Source organism: Protopterus annectens, chromosome 1.part0 (assembly GCF_019279795.1).
Source record: "Protopterus annectens isolate FY-2018-M chromosome 1.part0, PAN1.0, whole genome shotgun sequence".
In the NCBI taxonomy this organism is placed as follows: Eukaryota; Metazoa; Chordata; order Ceratodontiformes; family Protopteridae; genus Protopterus; species Protopterus annectens.
In genome coordinates, this window is record NC_056725.1 from 1333114550 (window position 1) to 1333139733 (window position 25184).

General features: G+C 41.2%; 1 protein-coding gene across 4 annotated transcripts in view; it reads right to left on the minus strand.

The window, feature by feature from the left end:
- Positions 1-25184, minus strand: part of NCF4 (neutrophil cytosolic factor 4) — a 709063-nt gene that overhangs the window by 96129 nt on the left and 587750 nt on the right. For all 4 annotated transcript variants that reach the window (XM_044066584.1, XM_044066558.1, XM_044066575.1 and 1 more), the window contains one exon: positions 1974-2131. In XM_044066584.1, the coding sequence (XP_043922519.1) occupies positions 1974-2131 (158 nt within the window). The remainder of the gene's footprint in view (positions 1-1973; positions 2132-25184) is intronic.

Consider the following 25184-nt stretch of genomic DNA (forward strand, 5'->3'; position numbering starts at 1 on the left):
TGTGTTTTGTGATGGGCAATGTATTTATCCACTGAAGGAGGGAGGGGACACCTATCATGAGCAGTTTAATAATTTACCATCTGAGTAGCACCAGTGGTTACATTTAAGTTTGCAATGCTGGGCAATCCCTACAAAATACTCTGAAATGTCTTGAAATCCAGTTATGCATTCAGTAAGCCTTTATCATCAGTTTTTAAGGCTGTCCAGTAGAACAGTTATTAATAAAACTGCATTGTCATAAGTCACTGTGGTTTTGACATTACCTCATTCTTGATGGCCAAAGAGTAATACCATAATTCCAAGATTTGATATAATTATTACAATTTATTCAATTGGTACAATGTATACAAAATTTGTGACTTGTAAAGATCAGTAGTTTTAAGAAAAAGTGTTAGGTGAAACAAAAAGTATATTCTTTCGCATTAAGTAACACACTTGATAAAAAAGAAAACATGTAAAACATCACAGTATTGTATGGTTAATGCCTCTTTTGTAAATTTCAACTGGCAAATCTAGCCAAATACACTTTGTGCCCATATTAACCAAATGGTAATACAACTGCACCACATTCCCAACTTGTGTAAAAACAGGATACTACTATTCCAATACTACACTTCTAGGTGAAATCATTTAACTGAATTACATCCTCTTAAGAAAATGGCTACTTATGAACAGGCTGATTCATTAAAATAAGTTCAGGGAAATAAAAAGGACTGTATTCCAAATGTCACTGTGCAGAATCTGTTTTGTCTAAACGCACACACTCACAAATAAAATCCAAAGCCAAAAAGGGTAACTCAGAAACCATAAAAAGTACAACAAAGAAGTTTGCAGGAGGTAAGTAGCATGCACTCACTGATGAGTTTGTGTGTGTGTGTGGGGGGGGGCACATCCCCAATAAATTGTTTACCAACTCCACAGTCATACTACAGTGAAAAAAATGGAAAAGTTCCCTGAAAGTGCATCACCAGCTCACACAACAGAACACAGTGCAGTTAAACGAATCACAGCATTCATCTTTCGCAAGAAAACAAATGATCAAAGAAGCCTTAAAGAAGTGTACGTATGCCACCGTATGTCATAAATACATGTGTGTGTGTGTGTGTGTGTGTGTGTGTGTGTGTGTGTGTGTGTGTGTGTGTGTGTGTGTGTGTGTGTGTACATACATACACACACACAAACACCCATATATATATATATATATATATATATATATATATATATGTGTGTGTGTGTGTGTGTGTGTGTGATATATACATACCTATATGCACATATATATATATATATATATATATATATATATATATATATAAATATACACACACACACACATTTTATATATATATATATATATATATATATATATATATATATATATATAGGTAGGTGTGTGTATGTGTGTGAAGTATTTTTTTCTAAAGAACACCTACAAGAATTAACTATTTATAACACCTGTCTGATGATATAAAGGAGAGTGACTTCCTACACTAACAGTGACCTAGATGCGAGTTGCAATCCAGCTACAACTGTAGTGTTGAAAGAGAGGAAAGACCATGTAGCCAAGTGGTGTTGATTTCCTATGTTTTACTCAGTGGGTCTTATCACCATGCAGCTTTTAACAATACAATGATAGGATAGGTTACAGGATATCCAAAGATGGAAACAGTACTATGCATATATCTCCACCAATAACCTTCCATTTCCATTTTACACACTACAATGGAACAAACATTAAGAAAATAAAAGATTGATGTACTTCACGACAGGCTGTCCCTCCTCTCCCCATAATTAAACCTAGTGTTTTCCCATCATTACTAGGCATGAATATAGGCATCAAAGTGTGGCTGCTGGACTTATTGAGACCCATAGAATAAAAAAGTGGAATCCTTCACGCATGCACACTTTTAAGTCAATTCTAGTAACTACTTAGATTTCTTTACAGTATGACAAAAGTGAGAAACTGTTACGTTTACCTTATTTCGCAGACATTATCACCATACAAGTAACACCTCAGTCGATTTACAGACTGTAAATCTCTTTCCTCTTCTATTCCTGGACTTTCAGGTGGTAAGTCTTTAATAATCTTCACAAAGGACTTTGGAAAAATACCAGTCGTATTTCTTATAGTGCCCTATGTTCACAGAATAAAGAAAACAATCCTTTATTTTTGGCTTCTGTCCATTTTGTCTACACCAAGCTTCCATACAAGTATTACTCAGGATTAACTAACCAATAAAGGTAAGAACAATCACAGTCATGCTAGACAAGTTTCCAAGTACTAATCAGAAATAATTACTCAATTAAAAAAAAAAAATTACATTCATGCCTAGGATGTTTAGGTAGTACAAGAAGGAAAGAATTCTGGCGGGACAGCAGTGGTCCCACCAATGGTGCAGATAATAAGGGGTTTGATAGTGTTAGAGAAAACAGGATCTAGTTAAAGCAGATGGCTTGTGCATCCCAATGACAGTCTACTCTCCTTGGGGAGTAAATGGGATTCTAGGACGGAATTAGACTTGGTTCTCATCTTACCCCATTAAAAGGTACAAGTACAGCAGACACTGTACCTAGAAGGATGGATACTAGTCTCTGGTGTACACAGTTTCATGCCAGGGAATAATTCATGACACCAGAACATAACTCATAAAGGAAGCTCCTTCTACAAACAGGGATAAAGGCAGCTGAATGTGTGAGTATAAATGCAACCATCTGCCCACCCATGCTAATAGGTATGTAGGGTACAAGAATCCACCCCATCCCTATCTGATATGTAAAACAGAAGTTTACTTAAGAGACAGGAAGGAGACACCAAACTTTCATTACGTAAGTTTAAGTGTCTACCACATGTATACACACATGCACCTACACCTACACACACACACACTCAAATGGGGAGAAGAAATAGCCCTAATAAATAGAAAGAGCTACATAGACTCACTTTGTAATCTACCACACAAATGCCCCCCCCCCCCACCCTATCAGGGAAGCATCCGTAGAACAAAAGGACAACCTATCGTGACATGAAGAGAGGTCAACCACCACTGAAGATCCTTTTTGCATGAGTTCGTGATCATTATAAGGTGAGACATTGGGAGCTCTTGATAAGACCATTGACTGAACAACAGCTACTGCAGAATCCTCATGTGCATGCAACCCAGCGGTATGGCCAAAATTGCAGCTGCCATCATGCCTAACAATTTTAGCACTTCTGATGCTGGAGCCTTGTTTTTGGATATCAGATTGCAGACCTGCTGACGGAGTAGTAAGACTCTTTCTACTGGAAGTCTCAGTGTGGTGGTGGTGATGTCCAATTCTGCTCCGATAAAAACGTTATGTTGTAATGGCGACAAGGCAGAGTTTCCTGAGTTTATCGTAATGCCCAGCTGACTGCAGAGTGAAAGAGTGGTGTCCTTGGCTTGAATGAGTTGATGCCTGGTGGTGGTGGTGAGGAGCCAATCGTCTAGGTACGGAAGCACCTGGAATCCTAAACTTCTCAGGTGAGCGGTGACCACTGCCATACATTTGGTGAACACTCTGGGGGCTACAGTGAGACCAAAGGGCAGGGCTCGAAACTGGTAATGATTGGCTCACAGCCAGAAGCGCAAATGATCCCTGGATGGTCTGGCCATTTTTATGTGGTAATACGCATCCTGGAGATCTATCGAGCACATCCAATTGTCTTTCCCTAAAAAGGGAAGTATTGACTGAAGCATGACCATCCCAAACTTCTCTTTCTTGACAGATCTGTTTAGTCTGCTGAGGTCCAATATAGGTCTCCAGTCCCCTGTCTTTTTTGGAACTAAAAAGAATCTTGAGTAAGTTCCGGATCCTATCTGGTCTGCTGGGACTGGTTGGATGACTCTTTGTTAGCAACGATCGGACCTCTATTGTTGCCTGTTCCCTGTAACTGGGTGGAACGTCTGGGGATTTTTCTTGTCAATGAAGGGGGTGCAGTGAAAGGAATGAAATATCCTCTGGAAATAATACTTTGTATCCAGTTGTCATTTGTAATCTTGAGCCAGGTGTCTTGATACAAAGATAAGCAACCCCCAACTGCCTCCAGAGTAGGACAGTAGGGCTTCCTTTTAGGAGTGCTGGTAGGCCTTCCCAAAGAAGTGATCTCTGTCACCATGGTTTTGCGGACCCCCTCTGCCGTGAGGGTGGTGTCTTCTATTATTGCTCCCTCCTCTGCTCCTGGAGAGGGATTCAACACATGTGTCCTGAAAGGCTCCTTGGGCTTTTCAGAACCACATCTTTCCTCCCCAATGACCCTTGGGGTAGGGTCTGGTAGAGGTAGAAAAACAGACTCCAACGGCAGAGTCTTTCCTTCATGCTCACACCGAGTTGAGGGTAGGAAGCTGGGAGGCAACTTTATCTAAAACAATCCTTTGCAGCTATGTACCCTAAACAGTATCTCCCAGCTCTTTAAGGAGATCTCTTTGCAGTCTAGTAAAATGGGTTAGATAGTTGAGCGGAGTGTAAAGGTCGTTCAACTGTAAGTGCACTTCCCATACCTATCCATGATCCTAGAATCTCTGATAGGAGGATGGATAGAAGAGGAAGTTTCAGAAATGTCCTTTTTGGTGGCTGCCGCCACCACCATGGCATCAACTGGCACACCCTTGGTCAGAAAAGATTTGTCCTGGGGAGCAGAGATAAATTTATTAGGCCTCCTGAGGACAGGCACCACGATGTCCAGAGACTCCCACGCCCTTCGTGAGACCAGCTGCATAAGCTTATCCAAGGGCAGAGACACCCAAGAGGTGGAGGGCTGAGACCAGAAAGCCTTCAGGAGAACTGACTCGTCTTCAGTAGAGTTGGTGGACTGACAGTCACCCCTCTGCCTAAGGATTTCTAATATCTCAGCAAAATCCTCCGAGGGGGACCATGGGGAAGTCGGCATCAGATGTCAGGGACTCCTGTGGGGAGTCTAGATGCTTCCTCTTACAAATTCTCTTCCTGGGAACCTCATCAGTGGGGGCTTCTGGTGAGGTCTCAGAAGAGCAGGGGCCACCCAATGGGGCTTCCTGAGGCTCTGGGTCTCTACGCTTTGCAAGGATCTGTGAAGCAGAAGCAGACACAGGTGCTTTAGGGGAGGAGGTAGTCGGACCTGAAGTTAAAGATGTCTTAGAAGACATAACTCTCCTCATGGCTTAGAAGGCACCTCTGCCCTGATGTGAAGGGACTGACAGATCCAAGGAAACTATCAATACTCCCGGCACCGGGACAGTGGGCTCTGAGCCATAGGTAGGAGCCAAGCTCATCTGAGCCGAAGCCCTGAGAGGCAGAGTCAGAACAGACAAGTCGGTCCAACTATCCTCCCCGGAGCTGACCAGAGAGTGTCGGCTCCTAGATTCCTCAATCGTTACTGAGGAAGTCAGAGTAAACAGAGCCGAAGACAGTGGAGCAGGCATTGGCTCCGAAGCTCCACGATCAACAAGTCCAACTCATCTGGTTCCAAAGGACCAGTAAGGCTCGGAGGAGGAAGAGTAGTAGCTGGTAAGATGGTCTTCAGTTCTGAAGCCGCTTGGGTCAGAGCCGATAAGAATTCAACGAAGGCCGGTGCCTGTAAAAGCTTCTGCACCACACGATCCACATCCAAATCAGAAAGGCTAATCGAAGACAGAGATGAGTGGATAGAGGGTGGTACAGACTGTAAGAGTGGAGACTTAGGCACTTTGGATACCAGTTCCAAAACTGGGGACCAGCTCCAAGGTCTGTGGAACCGGCGTTGAAGTGTTTTTAGAGTTCTTACTCTCAGAAGTCTTGGAAGACTTTGAGGACTTGCTGGATCCATCTTGGTCGCCCAAATCTTCTTGGAATGAAGATTTAAGTAAACCTCTGTCGATCAATTTTCGCTTTCTCTCCTGGAGAACCCTAGAAGAGAAAGAATGACATAGGGAGCAGCTCTCTTGGAGATACAATGCTCCCAAACAATAAACACAGTTTACATGACTGCCGGTGAAAGACATTTTTTGCCCACATTTAGGGCATTTTTTTAAATCCTGATTTAGGGTGTTTGTCTTGGTCAGCCATATTATAACACACAGAATCAAAAGAGAGTGCTGTAAAACTGGACACACCCAAACAATAATAATCAAACAAGCCCCTTTAAAAACTACGGGCTAAACAGTAGTCACACACATTCAAAAACTATTTATCTAAACTGAAGATATATAAATATATCAAAGTTGTGACAGAAAGTCACTATCTAAAGGCACACAACAATACTATATACTATTTCACGCACTAAAACCTAAACTTTAATTCTAATTATTTTAAAGCTGTGACAAAAAGGTCACTATCTAAGCACACACTATAATCTAAACTAGTAATAAAGATAGCTGTGACAGAAAGATCACTATCTAAGAACACACTAATCTAAACTAGGCTTAAGAAAATGAGCCCAAATAGTAATTTAACAAAAAGACACACCAAGGGAAGGGAAACTACACAAAAAAGCTGTAAGAGCTTATCTAAGTATCTAAAACTATTATTTAGAAAGAATTATCAATATTATGAAAAATATTTGAAGAAATAAGGTTTTTACTGGCCCGGGCTAGTGAAAACCTCCGCTGTATTGCAGCAGCAAACTAGATCTGAAGTAACTCTAAGTGCATCATGGGATAGGGACTTGGCCTCGAGCTATCTGAAGACCTCTTTGTAGTAGGCCGACTTGGAAACCCATCTGTAAGAATGAACAGCGAGATAGAACAACTTAACATCACTAGTTTGGAGGCAAAGGCTTTCAGCCTTCCTGAAAGCAACCAGACAGAGGGAGGCTGAGCCCTGAAAGAACAATGCTATGGACATAAAAAAATAAATGTCCTCAACCTGGCATAAAAAAATACCTACTAACAAGGGGGATAGAGGGAAGGATCAGCTACTTCAGCAGTGCTCATTCAAATATCTATTGTTATGGTAAGTTGAACTTGTACAACTGTACTACATTCATTATATTGATCACTGCTGCACAGCCTTGGTTATATGGGTAGATTACCATAGCTAACATTTGGGAGGTGGAAGGAGCATGCCAAGAGCCCCTGGAGAATATTCCTTGCAAAGCCTGATTTAGACCTAGAGAAGGAATCAAGCTTATAGTGTTTTGTAAAGGTTTGAACAGAGGACCAAGTTGGTGCTTCTAGAACACTTCTAGAATCCAAACCTTTCCAAAAAGCCATAGATGAAAACAAGGCCCAATTAGAGTGGGCCTTGACCCTACCTGGAAGAGTTTTGTTGTGGTGAGTATAACAAAAGTATAGTCTTACACAACAATTTTGAAACGGTCTGTTTCGACAAAGGTTGTCCCTTCTTCTTACCTTCACAAAACATTAACAAATCATCTGAATATCTGAAAATTTAGTTCTGTCAATATAGTACCTGAATTGTCTGTAGACATCCAAGGTACGGAATATCCTTTCTTCCTCATTTTTGGGTTCAGGAAAGAAAATGGGGAGATGGATAGTTTGGTTTTAAATAAACTAGATAACACTTTAGGCATAAAAGAAGGATCAGTTGTTAAAGAAACCCTGTCCCTCTGGAAAATGAAGTAGGGTTAAGTCAACATAAGAGCTAACAGCTCAGATACTCTTCTTGCAGTAGTAAGTGCAATTTCTAAAACTGTTTTCCATGTTAAGAACCTCAAGTCACCCAGGTCATCTGGTTCAAACGGAACAACTGTTAACTTCTCTAACACAAAATTATGATCCCAAAGTGGGGACACCAATTTTCTTGGAGGCCTCTAATGCAAACCCCCTTTCAAAAATATTGTGACTTGAGACTGCATTGACAGGGGAGGATCCATGGGCAGACATGCTGAAATGGCCAATAAATAAATTTTAATAGAGGTGTATTAAAGGCCACAGGATAGTAACTCACACAAATATTGAAAAAACAGAGAACAGCTAGCCTTGAATGAATGCTGATTATTTTGCTGGCACCAAATGGAAAACCTTTTCCATTTGCCACTATATGACTTTCTAGTAGCAGGTTTTCTTGCATCCATTAGTACCTTCTGCATGTCCTTGGTAAAGGGATGCCTAAAAGGAATTAAAACCCTATCATCCAGGCAGTCAATTAATTGGCGTTGGGGTGTATGAAACACCCTTGTTTTTGTGTGAGTAGATCCAGTCTATGACAAAGCTTGTGGTAATTGTCCCTAACGATTTCCAAAAGAAGGGAGGATGCCCATTGCCTGGGCCAGAAAGAAGTCACCCCAATTATCTTGGGGGATTCCCACCTTGCATATTAGTGGAAAGGGTAGAAAAACATACAGGAATATTCCTGTCCAAGGAAAAGAAAATGCATCTCTCTTCCAGGCCCTCCTGCGTGGAGTGCTAGAACAGAATCATGCTAGCTGATTGTTCAGACCGGAGGCAGAGAGGTCTACTTGAGAAACTCCCCGGAGATGGATCAATTTTTGGAAGACCCCCTGATCTAGTTTCCATTCCTGAGGGTCTGCCTTTGTCCTGCTCAACTGATCTGCCACACAATTCTGCTCTGACGGAATGCTGGATTACTCCAAAGTGAGATTGTATTTTGAAGCTATATCCCAAGCTAACATGGCTAGCCTGCAAAGGGGATACAACCTGATTCCCCATTGCTTGTTGATATACCACATGATTGTGGTATTGTCTGTAACAACTTGAAGAGGTCATGGGGACCAAAGATGATATATATATATATATATATATATACACACACACACACACACACACACACACACACACACACACACACACACACACACACACACACACACGTGTGTGTGTCTCTCTTTGGTGTACCACACACCTTGCACTTTTATCCTTCCTGAAACTGTTCCTCAAGTAAAGGCTGAGGACGAGGAGTCTGTGGTGACTGACTACTTTGGAAAAGGAAGAGAGAAGAGGAGATGTGGATTTAGGGTTATCTGTTGCCTCCACCAAGTGATTTCTCTTCTGACAAATCCCAGCACTGAGATTTCAAAAGACAAAAGCTGTTGATGCTGGGACCAAAGAAACTTCAGATACCAAAGCAAAAAATATATATGATAGCAGGATAAAGGTTGGTAAGACAAAAATAAGAATAAAATAAATTAAGAAATACCAAACCAACAGGCTAAAATCCAGGAACTTTAATAGATGTATCCAAAAGATTGTTAAGCGCTTTCACGGTGACCACACTGCTTCATCAGACAAAATTAACTAAGAAATACAAGTCTTTTATACAAAGTGTGATCAATAAAAATCTCTTAATTATAATGTCATCAAAAAGTTACATTTTTTAAAAGAACACATGCTAATGCATTACTATCTTTTTTATTCTTTATGTCTCTCTAATGTTCAAGGATCCTATCCTTAAAGGGTCTATTTGTCTTGCCAACATAATGATTGGGGCATAAATAATGTAAGGGACTTCTTACATGACAAGGAAGGCTTTTCTGATGATAACATAAAACGTATATGTTCCCTATTAGAGATTGTGTTAGAAAATAATATTGTTCTATTTGAACAGGAATTTATTTCTGCAAAAGGTTGGCGTGGCCATGGTCACTGACTGTGCCAATAGCTATGCTAACCTAGTTTTGGTGCAATGGGAACAACAGCATTTATTGTCAAACAGTAATATATTTGCAGAGCACCTTCTTTGGTATGTCCATTTTGTTGATGATATTTTTATGTTATGGGGTGGCACAGTTGATGATTTGAACAATTTCATGAGGTATATGCATAGTACCACTTCCTTTCTGAAATTTACATGTGCACACTCTTTTGAACATTTAGAATTTCTAGATGTCCAAATAGACAAAGCAGGCTTTGATTCTGTCCATAACAGCCTATCTAGAAAACCTACACGCAGAAATGCACTTTTACACAATAATAGTATGCATCCAAGGCATATAATGAGAAATATGCTTAAAGGACAGGTATATAGAATACTTAGGCTTCATAATGATGATACAGTTGCACGCAAAGCTCTTGAATCTTTGAAAAATTATTTTTTAGATAGGAGCTATCAAGAAATAGAAATAGATACCTGCATCTCTGAAGCTTGGAAGCAGAGATTAGATAGATGCAGGCCTTATTTTAAATCAACTACAAGCTCACATACACTAGGACGGCAACAGGACTCTACTAGTAATATTTTTAGAGTGCCTCTACAATATTCTAGTGATATAAGTCAATATTGGGACATTATAAAGAATAAATGGAACATAATGAACAGTGTACTTGAGTTAAAAGACAAGATAGGAAGTACTCCACATTTTTCTTTCAGAAACAACAAATCCCTCAAGCAACATCTTTGTTATAAGCCCAATATGCTAGAGAAAGGGAACCCATTATCTGACAGGATTAGTACATTTCCTTGCAGAAGTTGTTCAGCCTGTAAATTTATTTTTACCTGTCTGTCATACACACACCCAGTTTTAAGATTCACAATTAATGTTGATTTTTATGCTGACTGCAAAATGTGTAACCTTGTATATTTTTCTTTCTGTCAACTATGTCATGCATTTTATGTTGGCAAGACAAATAGACCCTTTAAGGATAGGGTCCTTGAACATCAGAGAGACATAAAGAATAAAAAAGATAGTAATGCCTTAGCAGCACATATTATGAGCCATGGTACCACACACTCATTTAGGTTCTTTGTATTGCAGATTTTAAAAATCACACAAACTATAGAACAGAAGTGGATTTTATTGTTGAATGCAGAAAATATACCTGGTCTAAATGTTTTTTCTTTCACTGAAACCCTTCCTGAAAGGACATAGACTTAGACATAAATGTTTTATTTTTATATATATTTTTATAAGTGCAATATGTTTGCATACATTTTTATAGCTGTTTTTATTCATGATATATGAATGTGTTTTCTGCAGTATGTGTTCTTTTAAAAAATGTAACTTTTTGATGACATCATAATTAAGGGCTTTTTATTGGTCACACTTTGTATAAAAGACTTATATTTCTTAGTTAATGTTGTCTGATGAAGCGGTGTGGTCACTGTGAAAGCGCTTACCACTCTTTTGGATACATCTATTAAAGGTCCTGGATTTTAGCCTGTTGATTTGGTATTTCTTCGTTTATTTTAAACTGCAGATACCACTGTATCTTTTTCATGTGCACTCTTCCCAGTGGTATGAGAATCACAGAAACTAGGAGAACCAAAATTCTTGGTGTTCTCTCGCAGTGACCAAAGCATGAGTGGAAAACTCTAGAAGTAGATCTAAATCTAACTTATTTTTTCCTGTGGAAGAAAAGCTCTTTGAACTAAGATGTCTAGCTGACATGCCAGAAACATAGTCATGTGAAGAGTTAAGAAAGACTTTTGAATGTTCTCTTGGGATGCCAGCTTGTGTAAGAGATCTCTCAGCAAACAGATTCCTGACTCTTTGAAAAATATCCTACAAAGATAAGTAAGTCATCTAAATAGCCTCGATAAGATATGACTGGAACTGGAGATATACACTTTGTTAACACTCTCAGTGCAGTGGACAGTTCAAAGGGTAAGGCACAGAACCGGTAATGTGATCTAGAAACAATCCTTAAGAAGTGCCTGAAATCTGGATGAATACTGATGTGATGATGGCCATCTTTTAAAACTAGTCTCAACTCTTCTTCCTCATTCAAGTTTCCTAGTAACAAGTTGTGAAGTGACATAATTTTGAAATTGGGCACTAGCACAAACAGGTTTATAAATGAAAGATCCGAAACCAGTGTCCATTCATTTCCTTTCTTTGGCGCCAAAAAAGCATCCATTAATAAAACCACTTTCCGATATGGAAACCTGAGAGGGTGGACTATTTTTTTCACTCTCTAGGACAGCATGCGATGAGTGGCCATTGGAAATAAACAAGTCTGGCCTGGAGGATGATAAATTACCTCCTGGAAAGGAAGAAATTCCTCCAATTTGCCATCTGAAACCTTGATGAATGATCTTCAGAACCCATTTGTCTGAAACTATCTGCTGCCAAAGATAAAACTGGAGAGTCAGTCTTTTGGAAAGACAAAAAGTGGTGCCAGGGTGGGAGGGGGGAACAAAGTCCCTTAAACAGTCATTCTGAATTATTGAACTTTTCTTGGTTGTGGTAGTTTCCAAAATTCTTCACGGAACCCCCTCACCATTGCTTTTTAAACATCTGTTTGCCTGCATTTTTTTTGGGACTGTTTATTTTGTTTCTTACCAAAACTGGATGAGGAGTTAGAGAATCCCTTGGAAAATTTGGAAAAGGACTGAAAAATCTTAAGAATCCCTGTATCAGCTTACCCCTTTCCTCACACTTTTTGATCACCTCTGCCTCACAGGGGCAAAAATCAAAATCTCTAGCTGAAGGAGAATTTAAAATCTCAACTTTAACATCAATAGGAAGGTTCTGAGAATGCAGATATGCAAATATCTTCAAAACAGTAACAGCAGCCACAGCCCTTGAAGAAGTAACAACAGAATCATACACACACTGTATACAATGAGTAGTGACTTGAAACAGAAACATTAAATTATTTAAATCAGATTTTTCCTCATAAGAATAAACTGCAGACAAAATATTCCTCAGTACTTTCACAATTAGTCAGGACAAAGCTTACCATATGAGCCTGAAAATTCAAAATTCTAAAAATTAAAGTTGCAGAAGCATATACTTTTTCTCATACTTATAATCAGTCTTCCCATCCTTATCAGATATAGTAGGACTGGAATTAACTGTTTAGCAGCAGAAGGATTACCTAACTCTGTAGCTGATGGATCAGGTTTGGGAACAGTGTATAAAAACTTAAAAGACTTTAGGAACTTTACACCCTAGCTGTCTTTTTAGGAGCAGCTCCATGACTGTCAGAAAAATTGCAGATAGTAAAAACACACCTTCTGAGGCAGACAAAAACTGTAGGAATGGGTTCTGGAAAGTCATTCTGTAACAGCTCATAGTACTTTCTTAAGGACTGAGAAACCTCAGTGTTCTCCCAATGAAAACACTGACACATTCTAGAAATATTCTTAGAAAAAGAAATGCAGCAGGAAGAATCAGTAACTCAGCTGTCCTCTGAGTCTGAATCAGAAATCTTATGAAAAAGCCCTGGATCTGTCCCTTCATCCTCCTGTCCACATTCAGAAATATTGAATCTCTTCAGAAAAGGAAGTTTCCCTCTTTCTTGTACCCGAAATTAACTTACAAGAAGGAGCAATAGCCTGAATTAAACATTGAACCAGACCCAGTAAACTACTCTTGTCTAAGAAAATTTGAGGAGGAGTACATATATGCGGAGTTTTCTGCTTTTTTGGTAGGACAAATTGAGGCAGCAGTCTTATTAGTTGCAGCAGCAGCTTTCCTAGAGATGGGCACAACATTCTGACTAAACAGTGAAGACTTCCCTATTCCCTTTCCCACTGCCAACAAGAGTGGCTCTATCCTGTCCACCGAGGGGACCCCAACAGCTAAAGAGGGCATGGTTAACTCCTGGTCCATAGGTGCTACATCAGAAGGATTCAGGGTACAACTAATGGCAACAGCACAGTCATCCACCTGTGCCTGAGGCAAACTGCTAGCCTGCTGTGGTGGCAAGGGCTGTTTGTTTAACTTTTCCTTTCTGTGGCTGGAAAAAAAGGCAGCCACTTTTTTCCATGGTCAAGCCAAAATGGTACCTCTTTCCCAGGGAAAACAAGCAGCAAATGCCAGTAAAAATAAAAAGTCACTTTTTTATAAGACAAACACAGTAAAAAGCACTTAAAAACACTGTCAGCTCAGCAAAGTAAAATAAACACTTTTTCCACAGCAAAAATGGTTTTCAGTTACTTTAAACAACATTTGAACTGACAGGAAAAAAGAAGGTTTCTGTTTAAAAGTACAGTACCATCTTGTGACAGTCCATTAAAACACCAACTCCTAGCTTTAAAATAACTTTCCTAAAGAGGAAGATATAAATAATAAGCAAAATTATTACATGGAAGGTCCCCCCCCCAAAGGAAACTTATCTACCCAGCAAAGGAACAGCAAAGGTTGGCTTGTCAATCCGTAAAAAAAGTCTCAGAGAGGATTATTCTTCGGCGGCAGTAAAGCTCTGAAGTGCTTGGTTCACAAACTTTGTCTTTTAGTGAGCTGATCTCAACCTGCCTGATAGTTTGGGTGCCTGGAAGGTGTCCGGGAGCTTTGGAAGCTGAGTGGCTGTTATAGCTACTGCAGCACTGATCAATATGATAAACACTGATAGATTTAAGTCTACACAACTATTCCAAAGACATCCACCTCTTCACTAGTTTGAATCTCTCAGAAAGGGTAACTATTATCTATAGATAATATGCTATTAACGAGAAACTGGGAATTGTTTAAAACTCAGAGTTTTACAGTAAATGACAACTTATTTTATGTCTTGTTATATATGAGCATCACTAAACAGCCTTTACAGAAATATATACTGTTAGAAAAGTAAGTGCAACTCAGTGTAACAGCAAATTTTCAATGGAACTCAAGGAGTGAATGTGCCTTTTTTGTTACAGAAGAAAAGTTATGAGAACTGTTATGACATTTAAGCACACCTGCTTAACCACGTGAAAAGTTTTACAGTGTAACTACTGAAAATCTACATAATTATCTAAACCCCAATTACTGGTATTATCATTAACACTGAAAGTGTATCTGTTAGCTAGCTGAGCTATTTTCTTCAAGTGTACAGACTGACAGTTCACTGTCTATTTGTCGAAAGTAATGTAAGTAGATTTGTGAGTCACTACTTCTAAAAGCCTTCACAAGACACCAAAATACTTCATTAACAATAACTACCCTAAAATATCCCTTAAACACAGATGTATCCGCAGAAATATCTACTGAAGATCATTGTTGCTGTAAACGAATAGTTGGGTAAAATCTTACCATAACCACAGATGTCCTTCTCTTCCATGTTGCAGTATTCATAACATGAGGGAGATTCCACCTAGGTGGCCCAAACGTCCGCCCAGTATACCAAAGACTTAAGCTACTGCAAGTTATGTGCAAGTTTGCACATAATGTAGCTGAGCGCCAGCCATAAAAGTGACATCTGCACATACCATCCTCAGAACTGAATGTCCCAATCAGAACATCGGCCCAAGGATAAGAGGTAAAACAAAATGTCATCCTATAAAAAGTCTAAACCAAGGGGGAAGGAGGGTGAGCTAGAATACTGCAACATGAAAGAGAAGGACATCTGTGGTTCTGGGAAGATTTTACACAACTATTCTATGTCCTTCTATTACAATGTTGCAGTATTCATAACACAAGGGAGAATACCAAAGCTCATAAGTCATTAGGGGGAGATAGAAGCACAAGAAGTCTCCACAAAGCCATGCAGGATTGCTCTAGTAAACCCTGCTCTGGATCTGGAAACAGAATCCAGTTTGTAGTGTTTTGTAACGGTGTGGACAGAGGACCAGGTAGCTGCTTCTAGGATAGAAGCAGTGTCCAGTCATTTAAAGAAGGCTCCAGAGGTAGCCACATCTCTGGTTGAATGGGCCTTGACAGAGGAAGACACAGTTTTCCCCTGAGAGAGACAGCAAAAGATGATAGCGGTTTTGCCAACACCCTAAGATGAAAAGAAATAAACAGTTGTTCAGATTTTCTAATAGATTTGGTTTTGTCCAGATAAAATCTGAGTTGTGTGTGTACATCTAAGGTGTGCAGCATTCTCTCACTGGAGTTTTGAGGTGAGGGGAAAAGCGTGGGTAGATGAATAGATTGACTGAGGGACAAGTCATTGACCACTTTAGGCATAAAGGAAGCATTGGTACGAAGGGATACCCTATCCTTATGAAAAATCAGAAAAAGTTGGGAAGCCATTAATGCTTGGAGTTTTGAAACCCACCTAGCAGACGTAATGGCTACCAATAAAACCATCTCCCAAGTGCAAAATTTTAGGGAAGAAGAAGCATCAGGTTTGAATGGAGCTTGGGTCAGTTTTTCCAAAAAAAGAATGTATGTTCTTACCATAACATTCCATCTGTGTTGTCAATCTTCATTCATTCTTGACAGTTGGGTTTCAGTTACGTCCTCAGAACCGACTCTGCCATTGTAAGAAGCTTGCACCAGCCAGAAAATCTCTCAAGCTAAGGTTGCCCATAGTGCATGTCTCCCTTCCCTTCAGTTTGAGTCTGCCCGTAGAAACAAAAAAGCAGAAGCTTTGTCTGAGCAACTGCCCTACCACTGGACCAGGACTAGTTCTGAACCACTAGAAGCCTATGGAGGGGGTTGGAGGGTGGGATGTCAAGAATGAATCAAGATCAACAATACAGATGGAATGTTATGTTAAGAACATAACTTCTTTTTCTGGTGTTGTCAATCTGCATTCATTCATGACAGCTGTGACAGAGTCCCTAGCTACTTTATGTCCCGGGAGGCTCCTATGGAAGGATATTCCTGAGCACCATGGAGCCAAAGGATGCTCTTCCCCTGGAGACCATATCCAATTTGTAATGAGTGATAAAGGTATGAGGGGAACTCACTTAGCTGCTGCGCAAATGTCATCCATGAAGGCTCTAGAATGAAAGGCCACCAAAGTAGAAAATGACCCGGTAGAGTCAGCCTTGATTTTAGTTGGTAAACTCATTTTATTTTGATGATAAATAAAGGTGATACAATCTCTCGACCATTTTGACAACGTATCTTTGGAAACTGGCTTGCCTAGTCGAGGACCTGAAAAGGACAGGAGCAGTTGGTCCGATTTTCTGAAGGATTTCGTTCTGTCCAAGTGAAAATGTAATTGTCTGTGTACATCCAACAAATGCAAACAATATTCTTTGTTTGAAAAATTTGGGAAGAAAATGGCAGGCCAATAGATTGGTTAATATTTGAATTCAAGACAACTCTGGGTAGAAAGGAAGGGTTAGTCTTAAGCAATACTCTCTCTTTATAAAAAATTATGTATGGGCGCTTTACGCATAAGGCTTGCGACTCTGATACTCTCTTGACTGAAGTGATGGCTACCAGGATAAAGGTCTTCCAAGATAAAAATTTTATATCACAGGTGGCTGCTACCTCAAAGGGCTGACGAGTTAAAGCTTGTAAGACTAACATCAAATTCCAAGGTTTAATGGGCTCTTTAAAAGGTGGCTTTAAATGTATAACTCCCCTTTAGGAAGATGTTGCAGATGCAGTGAGATATCAGTGAGAAATCATCAACGCCATTATGGAAGTTTGAGATAGCTGCCAAGTGAACTCTAATAGTAGAAGCTGAAGTTCCTGATTGAAGTAAAGTTAACAAATATTCCAACACCTTATTAATGGAGGCTGAAAAGGAATCAAGTTTTTTTGCTTGAGCCCAGATCACAAATCTATTCTGCTTGAGCCCAAATCACAAATCTATAAAGTTTCCTGGTGGATAGTTTATGGGAAGCCAGAAGTATCTCTTGTACTGGGGAAGAAAGATTATTCTGCCTGGCTATTACTGGAAGTGGTGGTACCAAGCGATCAGCTTGAGATTTGGTAGGTCGGGATGGACCAGCCCCTGCGGATGAGACAGGAGTCCCGGAGTTGGGTCCAGAGTCCACGGACGGTGAACTACTTGACGGGGCCAATAGGGTGCAATGAGGATCACTTACCTTCTCATCCATTGCTCTTTCTTCAAGAACTGGGGTATTAGGGGAATGGCGGGAAAGACAAAGTAGTCTTGGGGCCAATCATGTAGACCAGCATCTCTTGGGGACTTCCCCTGATGGGGGATTAGGGTGAAGTAGCTGCTGCATGGTTCATGGGGGATGCAAACAAACTGCAGCAAGGCTGACCCCAATGACGAAAGATCTCTGTCGCTACTATGGGATTGAGAGACCACTCGTGAGACAGGAGAATGCATCTGCTCAGTTTGTCTGCTATCATGTTGGAGCTCCTAGAGATGTGTGTTGCTAACAGAAAGTGGTTGGAGGCGATTGCCCATTGCCATAATCTCAGGGCTTCCCAACATACTGGATAGGATCTGGTTCCTCCCTGTTTGTTGATGTACCAGACGACGGACATGTTGTCTGATTGGATAGCAACGGTCCCCGATGGAAAGGCGGATTGGAATGCTTTCAATGCTAAAAGCACCACCCTTAGATCTAGGACATTGATATGCAAATTGACCTCTAAGAGGGACCAAGTGCCTTGGACTGTCCCTTCCTGAAAATGCCCCTCCCCACACCATCAGGGATGTATCCATGGTCACTATGGCCTTGGGTTGAGGGGGTGAAAAGGGGCGACTCCATAACTCGTCTTCTGGTTTCATCCACCAGGCCAGATCCTGCTTCCATCGATTTGTTATGCGGATTGGATGAGACTGGGTGTGTTAACAGAGACCATTGTGACGCTAGGAACCATTAAAGCAGCCTCATGTGAAAACTCGCCAGAGGAACTAGGATAATTGCCGCTGCCATTGATCCTAGTACTTATAAGACTAAACGAGCTGGGACTATGTCTTGAGAGAATATCAATCGGAGCTGTGATCTTAACATATGGAATCTGTGAAGAGGTAGAGCAACCACACATAATATCACATCAAATGTTGCTCCGATGAATTCTATGCTTTGAGTTGGTCCTAGTTTTGATTCTTCTTTGTTTATTGAGATGCCCAAGAGGCCTGCTAGCTCTAGAATGTAGTGTAATGTGTGAAGCAGTAGATGCCTGGTGGGGGCAGTCAGGAGCCAATTGTCTAAATACAGCAACACCTGGAATCCTTGTAGCCTCAGATGAGCGGTTACCACTGCCATGGATTTGGTGAACACCCTGGGGGCTGTGGTGAGACCAAAGGTCAGTGCACAAAACTGGTAATGACGGGCTCACAGCCAGAAGTGGAGGTATCTTCTAGAGTGCTTGTCCATTTTTATGTGGTTATACGTGTTCTGAAAATCTACTGAGCACATCCAATCATCTTTCTTCAGAAAAGGAAGGAGTAACTGAACCGTGACCATCCGGAATTTTGTCTGTCGGACAAACTTTTTCAAGATACTGAGGTCTAGAATCAGCCTCCAGTTCCCTGTCTTCTTTGGCACTACAAAGAATGTTGAGTAAAATCCGGATCCTATTTGGTCAGGTGGGACTGTTTGGATGACTCCTTTTTGAAGCAGCTTTTGAATTTCTTGAGTTGCTGCATCCCTCTGACTGGGTGGAACATCTGGGAATTGCCTTTGTGGCCTTGGATAAAGATCGAAGGGGATATGGTAACCTCTGGTAATTATCTTCTACACCCAAGAATCTCAAGTTACTGAAAGCCAGGCCAACTGGTGCAGACAGAATCTCCCCCCCAACTGCCTCCAGAGGTAAGCAATCCAGCCACTCTTCAGGAGCATTGATAGGGTTGCCCAGAAAAAGAATCTCTGGAACCCTGGTTACATGGACCCCCCTTCCTGCCATGGGAGGGGCATCTTCCTGATGACTTCTCCCCTCCGCTCTGGGGAGAAAACTCGCCACATGCATGCTGAAAGGTCCCTTGGGACTTCCTGAACCACATTTTCCCGCTCCTCTGACTCCTGGAATAGAGTCGTTAAGGAGTGGAAAAATGTACACCCACAGCAGAAAGGGTCTTTCTGTCTTTTTCACATCTGGCTAATGTGTCTAACTTTTGGGCCAAACAATGAGAAGAGTCAACGGGAGTGTTGATGAAGGAAGAATTAAAGGGGTCCATGAAGTCACACAAGCACATCCAGGCATGACATCTCATGACAACGCCTGCACCTGCTGCTCTGGCCACCCCTTTAGTTGTATGCGCTAGCAACCGCATAGAAGAGTTAGAGATAGATTCTAGGGTCGCAAGGTGACAGGCAACCTTGTAACGTACCTCGTTAGACACTGCCCCTGCGAGGGCTCCTGAGAGTTCATTGAGCAGGTCCCTTTGAAGATGGGTAAAATGTGCCAAATAATTCAAAGACCGTATGGCAAAGGTCACTGAAGCATAAACATGCTTCCCTAATCTGTCCAACGTCCGCGACTCTCGGTTTTGAGGAGGAACAGTAGGACTCTCCTTTGCGAGTTCCTCCTCTGTGGCTGTCGCCACCACCATAGCACCTACCGCTAAACCCTTGGACCAATAGGGATGATCCTTTGAGGGAAAGAGTATTTTATCAGGTCTCCGGGGAAATGGCGCCACGGTGTCAGGGGCCTTCCAAGCATGCTGCACAATGAGCTTGACCAACTCATCTGCAGACGGGATCACCCAGGAAGTAGAAGTTGAGCATGGAAAGCCTGCAACAAGACAGGCTCCATGGAGGAAGGGTTGGTGGGTTGCCAGTCACCCCACTGCTTTAAGATTTCTAGGATGTCTCCAAAGGAGACATCTTCAGGGGGCAACCATGGGGACTCTTCCCCTTCATCTTAGTCTTTATCCTCAGTGAGAGATTCTTCCGGACAATCCATGTGCTTTCTCTTCCACATTCTCTTACGGGGTGGCTCATCGGGGGGAGGCCTGAAGAGGACTCCAAAAAGAGGGCACCCTGTAGTATGGTGTCTTGCTGCTCCCATGCCTGCTGCCCCAATGTAGTAAATTGTGCCAGCTGTGAACCAGAGGACTCATAGATGTGACATTCCAATGTCGAAGGTGTCAACTGTGAGCCTTCTCCATAATCTGAATAGGGATAGGAGCCCGAAACAGAGAAAGACAACCTCAGAACAGGGTCATACCCAACTCCAATGAGCCCACTCCCAGAGCTGGAGCGGGGAGAGGACTTAGAACTGTCAGGGCAACTGGAACCATAGATGGCGCCATGGAAAAAAAAATCGGTGCCGTACTAGGGATTCTGGAGCTGTCAGCCAAATCACAGTCTCATGGGTGGGTCAGTTCTGACTAAATAGAGGTCCACAGAGTAGGTTCTGGCACCAAGATGAGATCCAACATCAGTACCAAAGGACCTGGCACCGGGAAAGACATCTGTGTCGAGGGCTCGAAATCCTTTGGGGAGGTCGAAGGTGGAAGTTAAGCTGGAGTATGTGGAGAAAAAGCCTTGGCTCCAGGTGGGAGGGAGGTCCTAGATGGAGTTGTAACACCTCTGGCCGTCAAGAGCTGATCTACCATTCTAACTACATCAAGCTCCAAAAGGCTCCAGGTAGAATGAATAGACATCCCCGAAGGAGATTCTGGGCGATCAATAAAAGGCAAAGCTGCTGTCCAACAAAGGAGTCAATGGACAGGGAATAACGAATCCTGGGTATGTGTTCGAGCTTCTGCACTGTAGCAAAGAGCTGTGATGAGGTGGAAGTAACCAGGTTTGTGGGGGAAACTATTATTGGTACCGAGAGAGCCTGCTGTACCATGGAAGGGGGTGTTACCATGGCAACTATAGTCTGTTCCGTGGAAATGGACAGCTATATAGAAGGAGTTGTAGACACCGGTGTCGAGCTAGTTGTCTGTGCCAATTTCAATTGTTTATGTTTTGGTTCTGTGGAAACCTGAAGTTTAGACAACTTTCATTCATGAGACTAAAGAGACGCTGGAACCGAATGGCTCCTCTTTATAGCTTCTTTCTTAGGAAGTTTTGACACCTCCGCCTCAGACAAAGCCTCTGAAAAAGGAGTTTTTAATAAGGCAAAGCAGATCCACAACCTGGAAGCTGGTTCTGGAAGCCCAGAATAAAAAGTTGATGAAATGCTGATATTCCTTCTTCCGCAAGGCAGAAAATGAAAGGCTGCAACTTACATAAAACTTTCTTGCTTTAATAACAAACAACAATCTCCTCAAGCGCTTTCGCTCAGCCTGGTGCTGAGCTTTTATAAGATACAATAAAATCAAACTGGTTGTTCTTTATATACATAGTTTGAAAGGGGGTATCCAAGCCTTCTTGTTGAAGAGCTAGCGACAGAAATTATTAGGTGCAGGGAAACAAAATATCCACCTCTCCTAGACACTACGGGTACATCAATATGCCAAGTGGGCAGTAGCCTGCAGAATAAGGAACAAAAAGGATACATCCATACTTTTAGTATTGATTATGAGGTTGTGGAAAACAGTGTAAAGAAATACTGGCCACGTAGGGGTACCAATTTAAAAGAAATGCTAGAGATGAATCAGAACAAACCAATGGCAAGTAGTGATAATAAAAAAGAAGGCACATACAAATGTGGAATGTGCAAGCAATGCCCGGCTATATTCAATGGACATAGGTTATATTTACCATCAAGAAAATTCCTATATCAACCAAGGGGCCATTATAATTGCAATGCCAAATGTATTGTTTATTTAGGTTTATGTACTAGATGTAAAAGTTTCTACATAGGAAAGACTGAAAGAACCCTCAGAAGACGTATTTATGAGCATCAGTATGATATAATCAAGAAAAAGGAAACTAATGCTTTTTATAGACATTCCCTTTTTTGTCCCAACATGGAAATTAAATTCATTATTTTAGAATAGCTAAGGTTGGATGAAAGGGGGGGGGGACTGGGGGTCTCTTTTAGAATATAAAGAGTTATTATGGCAGCTAAGATTAGATGCAGGAAGGCGACCAGGGCTCAATGACGCTTGCAGTATTAGCAGCGTCCTGAGGTTAAGAAAGGCTAAATTATGAATTTTTGATTTTCCCATGTTTTCAGGGTTTCACATATAGAAATAAAATCTTGCTGAATAAACAGCACATTTTAATATTTTTAACATACTAGCATGTGTATAATATTGGTTTTTGAATATTGTTTTAACATTGCCCAGTTTTAATATTGCATTTTTTAACACTGTATATTTTTATGGCAACCTGTAAGTAGACCAACAATTGATTATTAAGTTTATGCATACACTTTGTTGGACATTGCAGTGAGTTGTGCTTAGTAATGGTTTGCCTGCAAGCAGGCTTTGTACCAGCAAGCAATTTGAAGGGTTAATTAGACCTTCTCTTTTACTAATTGAATTATTGGTCAAGCTTTGACTATGTATATAAAGAACAACCAGTTTGATTTTATTGTATCTTATAAAAGCTCAGCACCAGGCTGAGCGAAAGCGCTTGAGGAGATTGTTGTTTGTTATTAAAGCAAGAAAGTTTTATGTAAGTTGCAGCCTTTCATTTTCTGCCTTGCGGAAGAAGGAATATCAGCATTTCATCAACTTTTTATTCTGGGCTTCCAGAGCCAGCTTCCAGGTTGTGGATCTGCTTTGCTTTATTGGTGCCTTTTACTTGTTCTTAGTTTTTAATAAGGCCTTCAGATTAATTTGTTTTTACACTCCGGAAGGGTCTGGGCACTAAAGCCTTTGTAGAGCTTGCACGGAGGCTGAATTTGTAAGTGTGGCACTCTTAAATAGTAGATGCAGTAAAGATGCCCATTGGAGTTGGGCATCTTCCTGCCACATTTGTCACATGACATAAAACCTGATGTACCCTTCTTTTCAGCCATTATTAATAATCACTAAAGGGGACAGCCACTCCCACAATCATGCACACACACACACACACACACACACACACACACACACACACACACACACACACACACACAACGGGAAAAAACAGAGAAAGATTTTTTTTTTTTTTAAGTGTACCTACAGTGGTAACATAAGAAAATACCACAAAGGGTAAAGAGAAAAAGAAGGAAGGAGAAGGGATACCAACAATGGTATGTGAGAGTTACCAAAGGTAAGAGGGAAGGAAGGGGCCTATACCAACTATGGTAAGAAGAAAATACCAAAAGGTAAAAAGGTAGATGAAACAACACTCACACAGTAATTCAACTCTCTCTCTCTCTCTATATATATATATATATATATATATGAGACTAAGAATATCAAGAGCAAGAAATACTATGAAGGGGAAAAAATTATCAATAAAAGTAAGAAATATAAACATTTAGCTTGAGAGCACGGCCTGACGTATATTGAAACTCTATGTGGCAAACGAGATCTGAAGGGAAGGGAGAGAGGCGCCATGGGTAACCTTAGCTCAAGAGTTTTTATGACTGATGCGAGCTTGTTACAACAGCTGAGTAGGTTCTGAGGATGGAACCAAAACCCAAATGTCATGAATGAATGAAGATTGACAACATCAGATCAAAATTTAGGTCCCAAAGAGGTGGAACAAGTTTCCTTGGAGGCCTGATGAGAAAGACACCTTTTAAGAAAAGTTTGACCTCGAATCTAGAAGCTAAGGGTGCAGACAATGGCAGATGTGCAGAAATGGCAACTGAAGAATTAGCCAGTCCAGCCTTGAGCGAATTAACACAAGTAAGAAAGGACTATAGGAACATCCACTGAAAATGGATCTAGTCTCTTAGGAAGAAATTGGATCTCCTTGTAGTAGGTAGAATCACATCCGCAGAAAAAACATGTCTGAAGGGAATCAGAAGCCTATCACCCATAAGGTCAGGTTCAGTGTTGACAAATGTGGGTGAATGAGAGATCCCTTTTCTTGTATGAGTAGATCCACCCTGTGAGGTAACTTGTGATGATTGCCTTTGGCTAAATGCATAAGAAGAGGGAACCAATGCTGTCTTGGTCAAAAGGGGGTCACCAACAAGATTTTTGGTTTATGCTTCTCAATCTTCAGAAGAACCTTCTGAATTAGGGGGAAGGGGGGGCAATGCGTAGAGAAACATCCCCTTCCATGAAAATTACAGGGTTTTCACCTTCCAAAACCAGAGGATGAGGGACCCTGGCACAGAACTTTGGAAGTTGTCTGTTCATAGGGGAGGCAGAGAGCTATTTTCGAAGTACCCGACTGGTGAAGAATGTCCAGAAACACATCCCTGTGGATCATCCATTCATGGGCCTGTGTCGTGGATCTGCTCAGTGTGTCTGCCTGAACATTCTGAAGTGATGAAATGTAAACAGCTGTCAAAGTTACCTTTGCTTGAAGAGCAATCCCAAGCTTGGATTGCTAACCTGCAAAGTAAATAAGATTTTGTTCCCCCCTGCTTGTTCACATACCAGAGAACAGTGATGTTTTCTGTGAACAGCTTCAAAGGACCTGGAAGAAGAGATGTCTTGAAGTCCTGAAGGGCCAGAATCACAGCCCTCATCCCTTTTATACTGATGTGTTGCTTCCTTATGGAGGGAGACCAAAGACCTTGTACTTTTAGGTTTCCCAGAGTTGCCCCCCACCCCAGATCTGAAACATCTGAGTGGCTGCAGAGGAAGTCCTGAATTCAGGAAAATGTGTTGAATCCACCAAAGCAATTCCTTCTTTAGGCAAGGTAGAAGTGGAAGGACAAATCTAGAAGATGAGCATGCTGTGACCAGAGTGTTTTCAAGTACCACTGGGATTTTCGCATGTGAAGCCTGTTTAGGGGTAGCACTGGTATA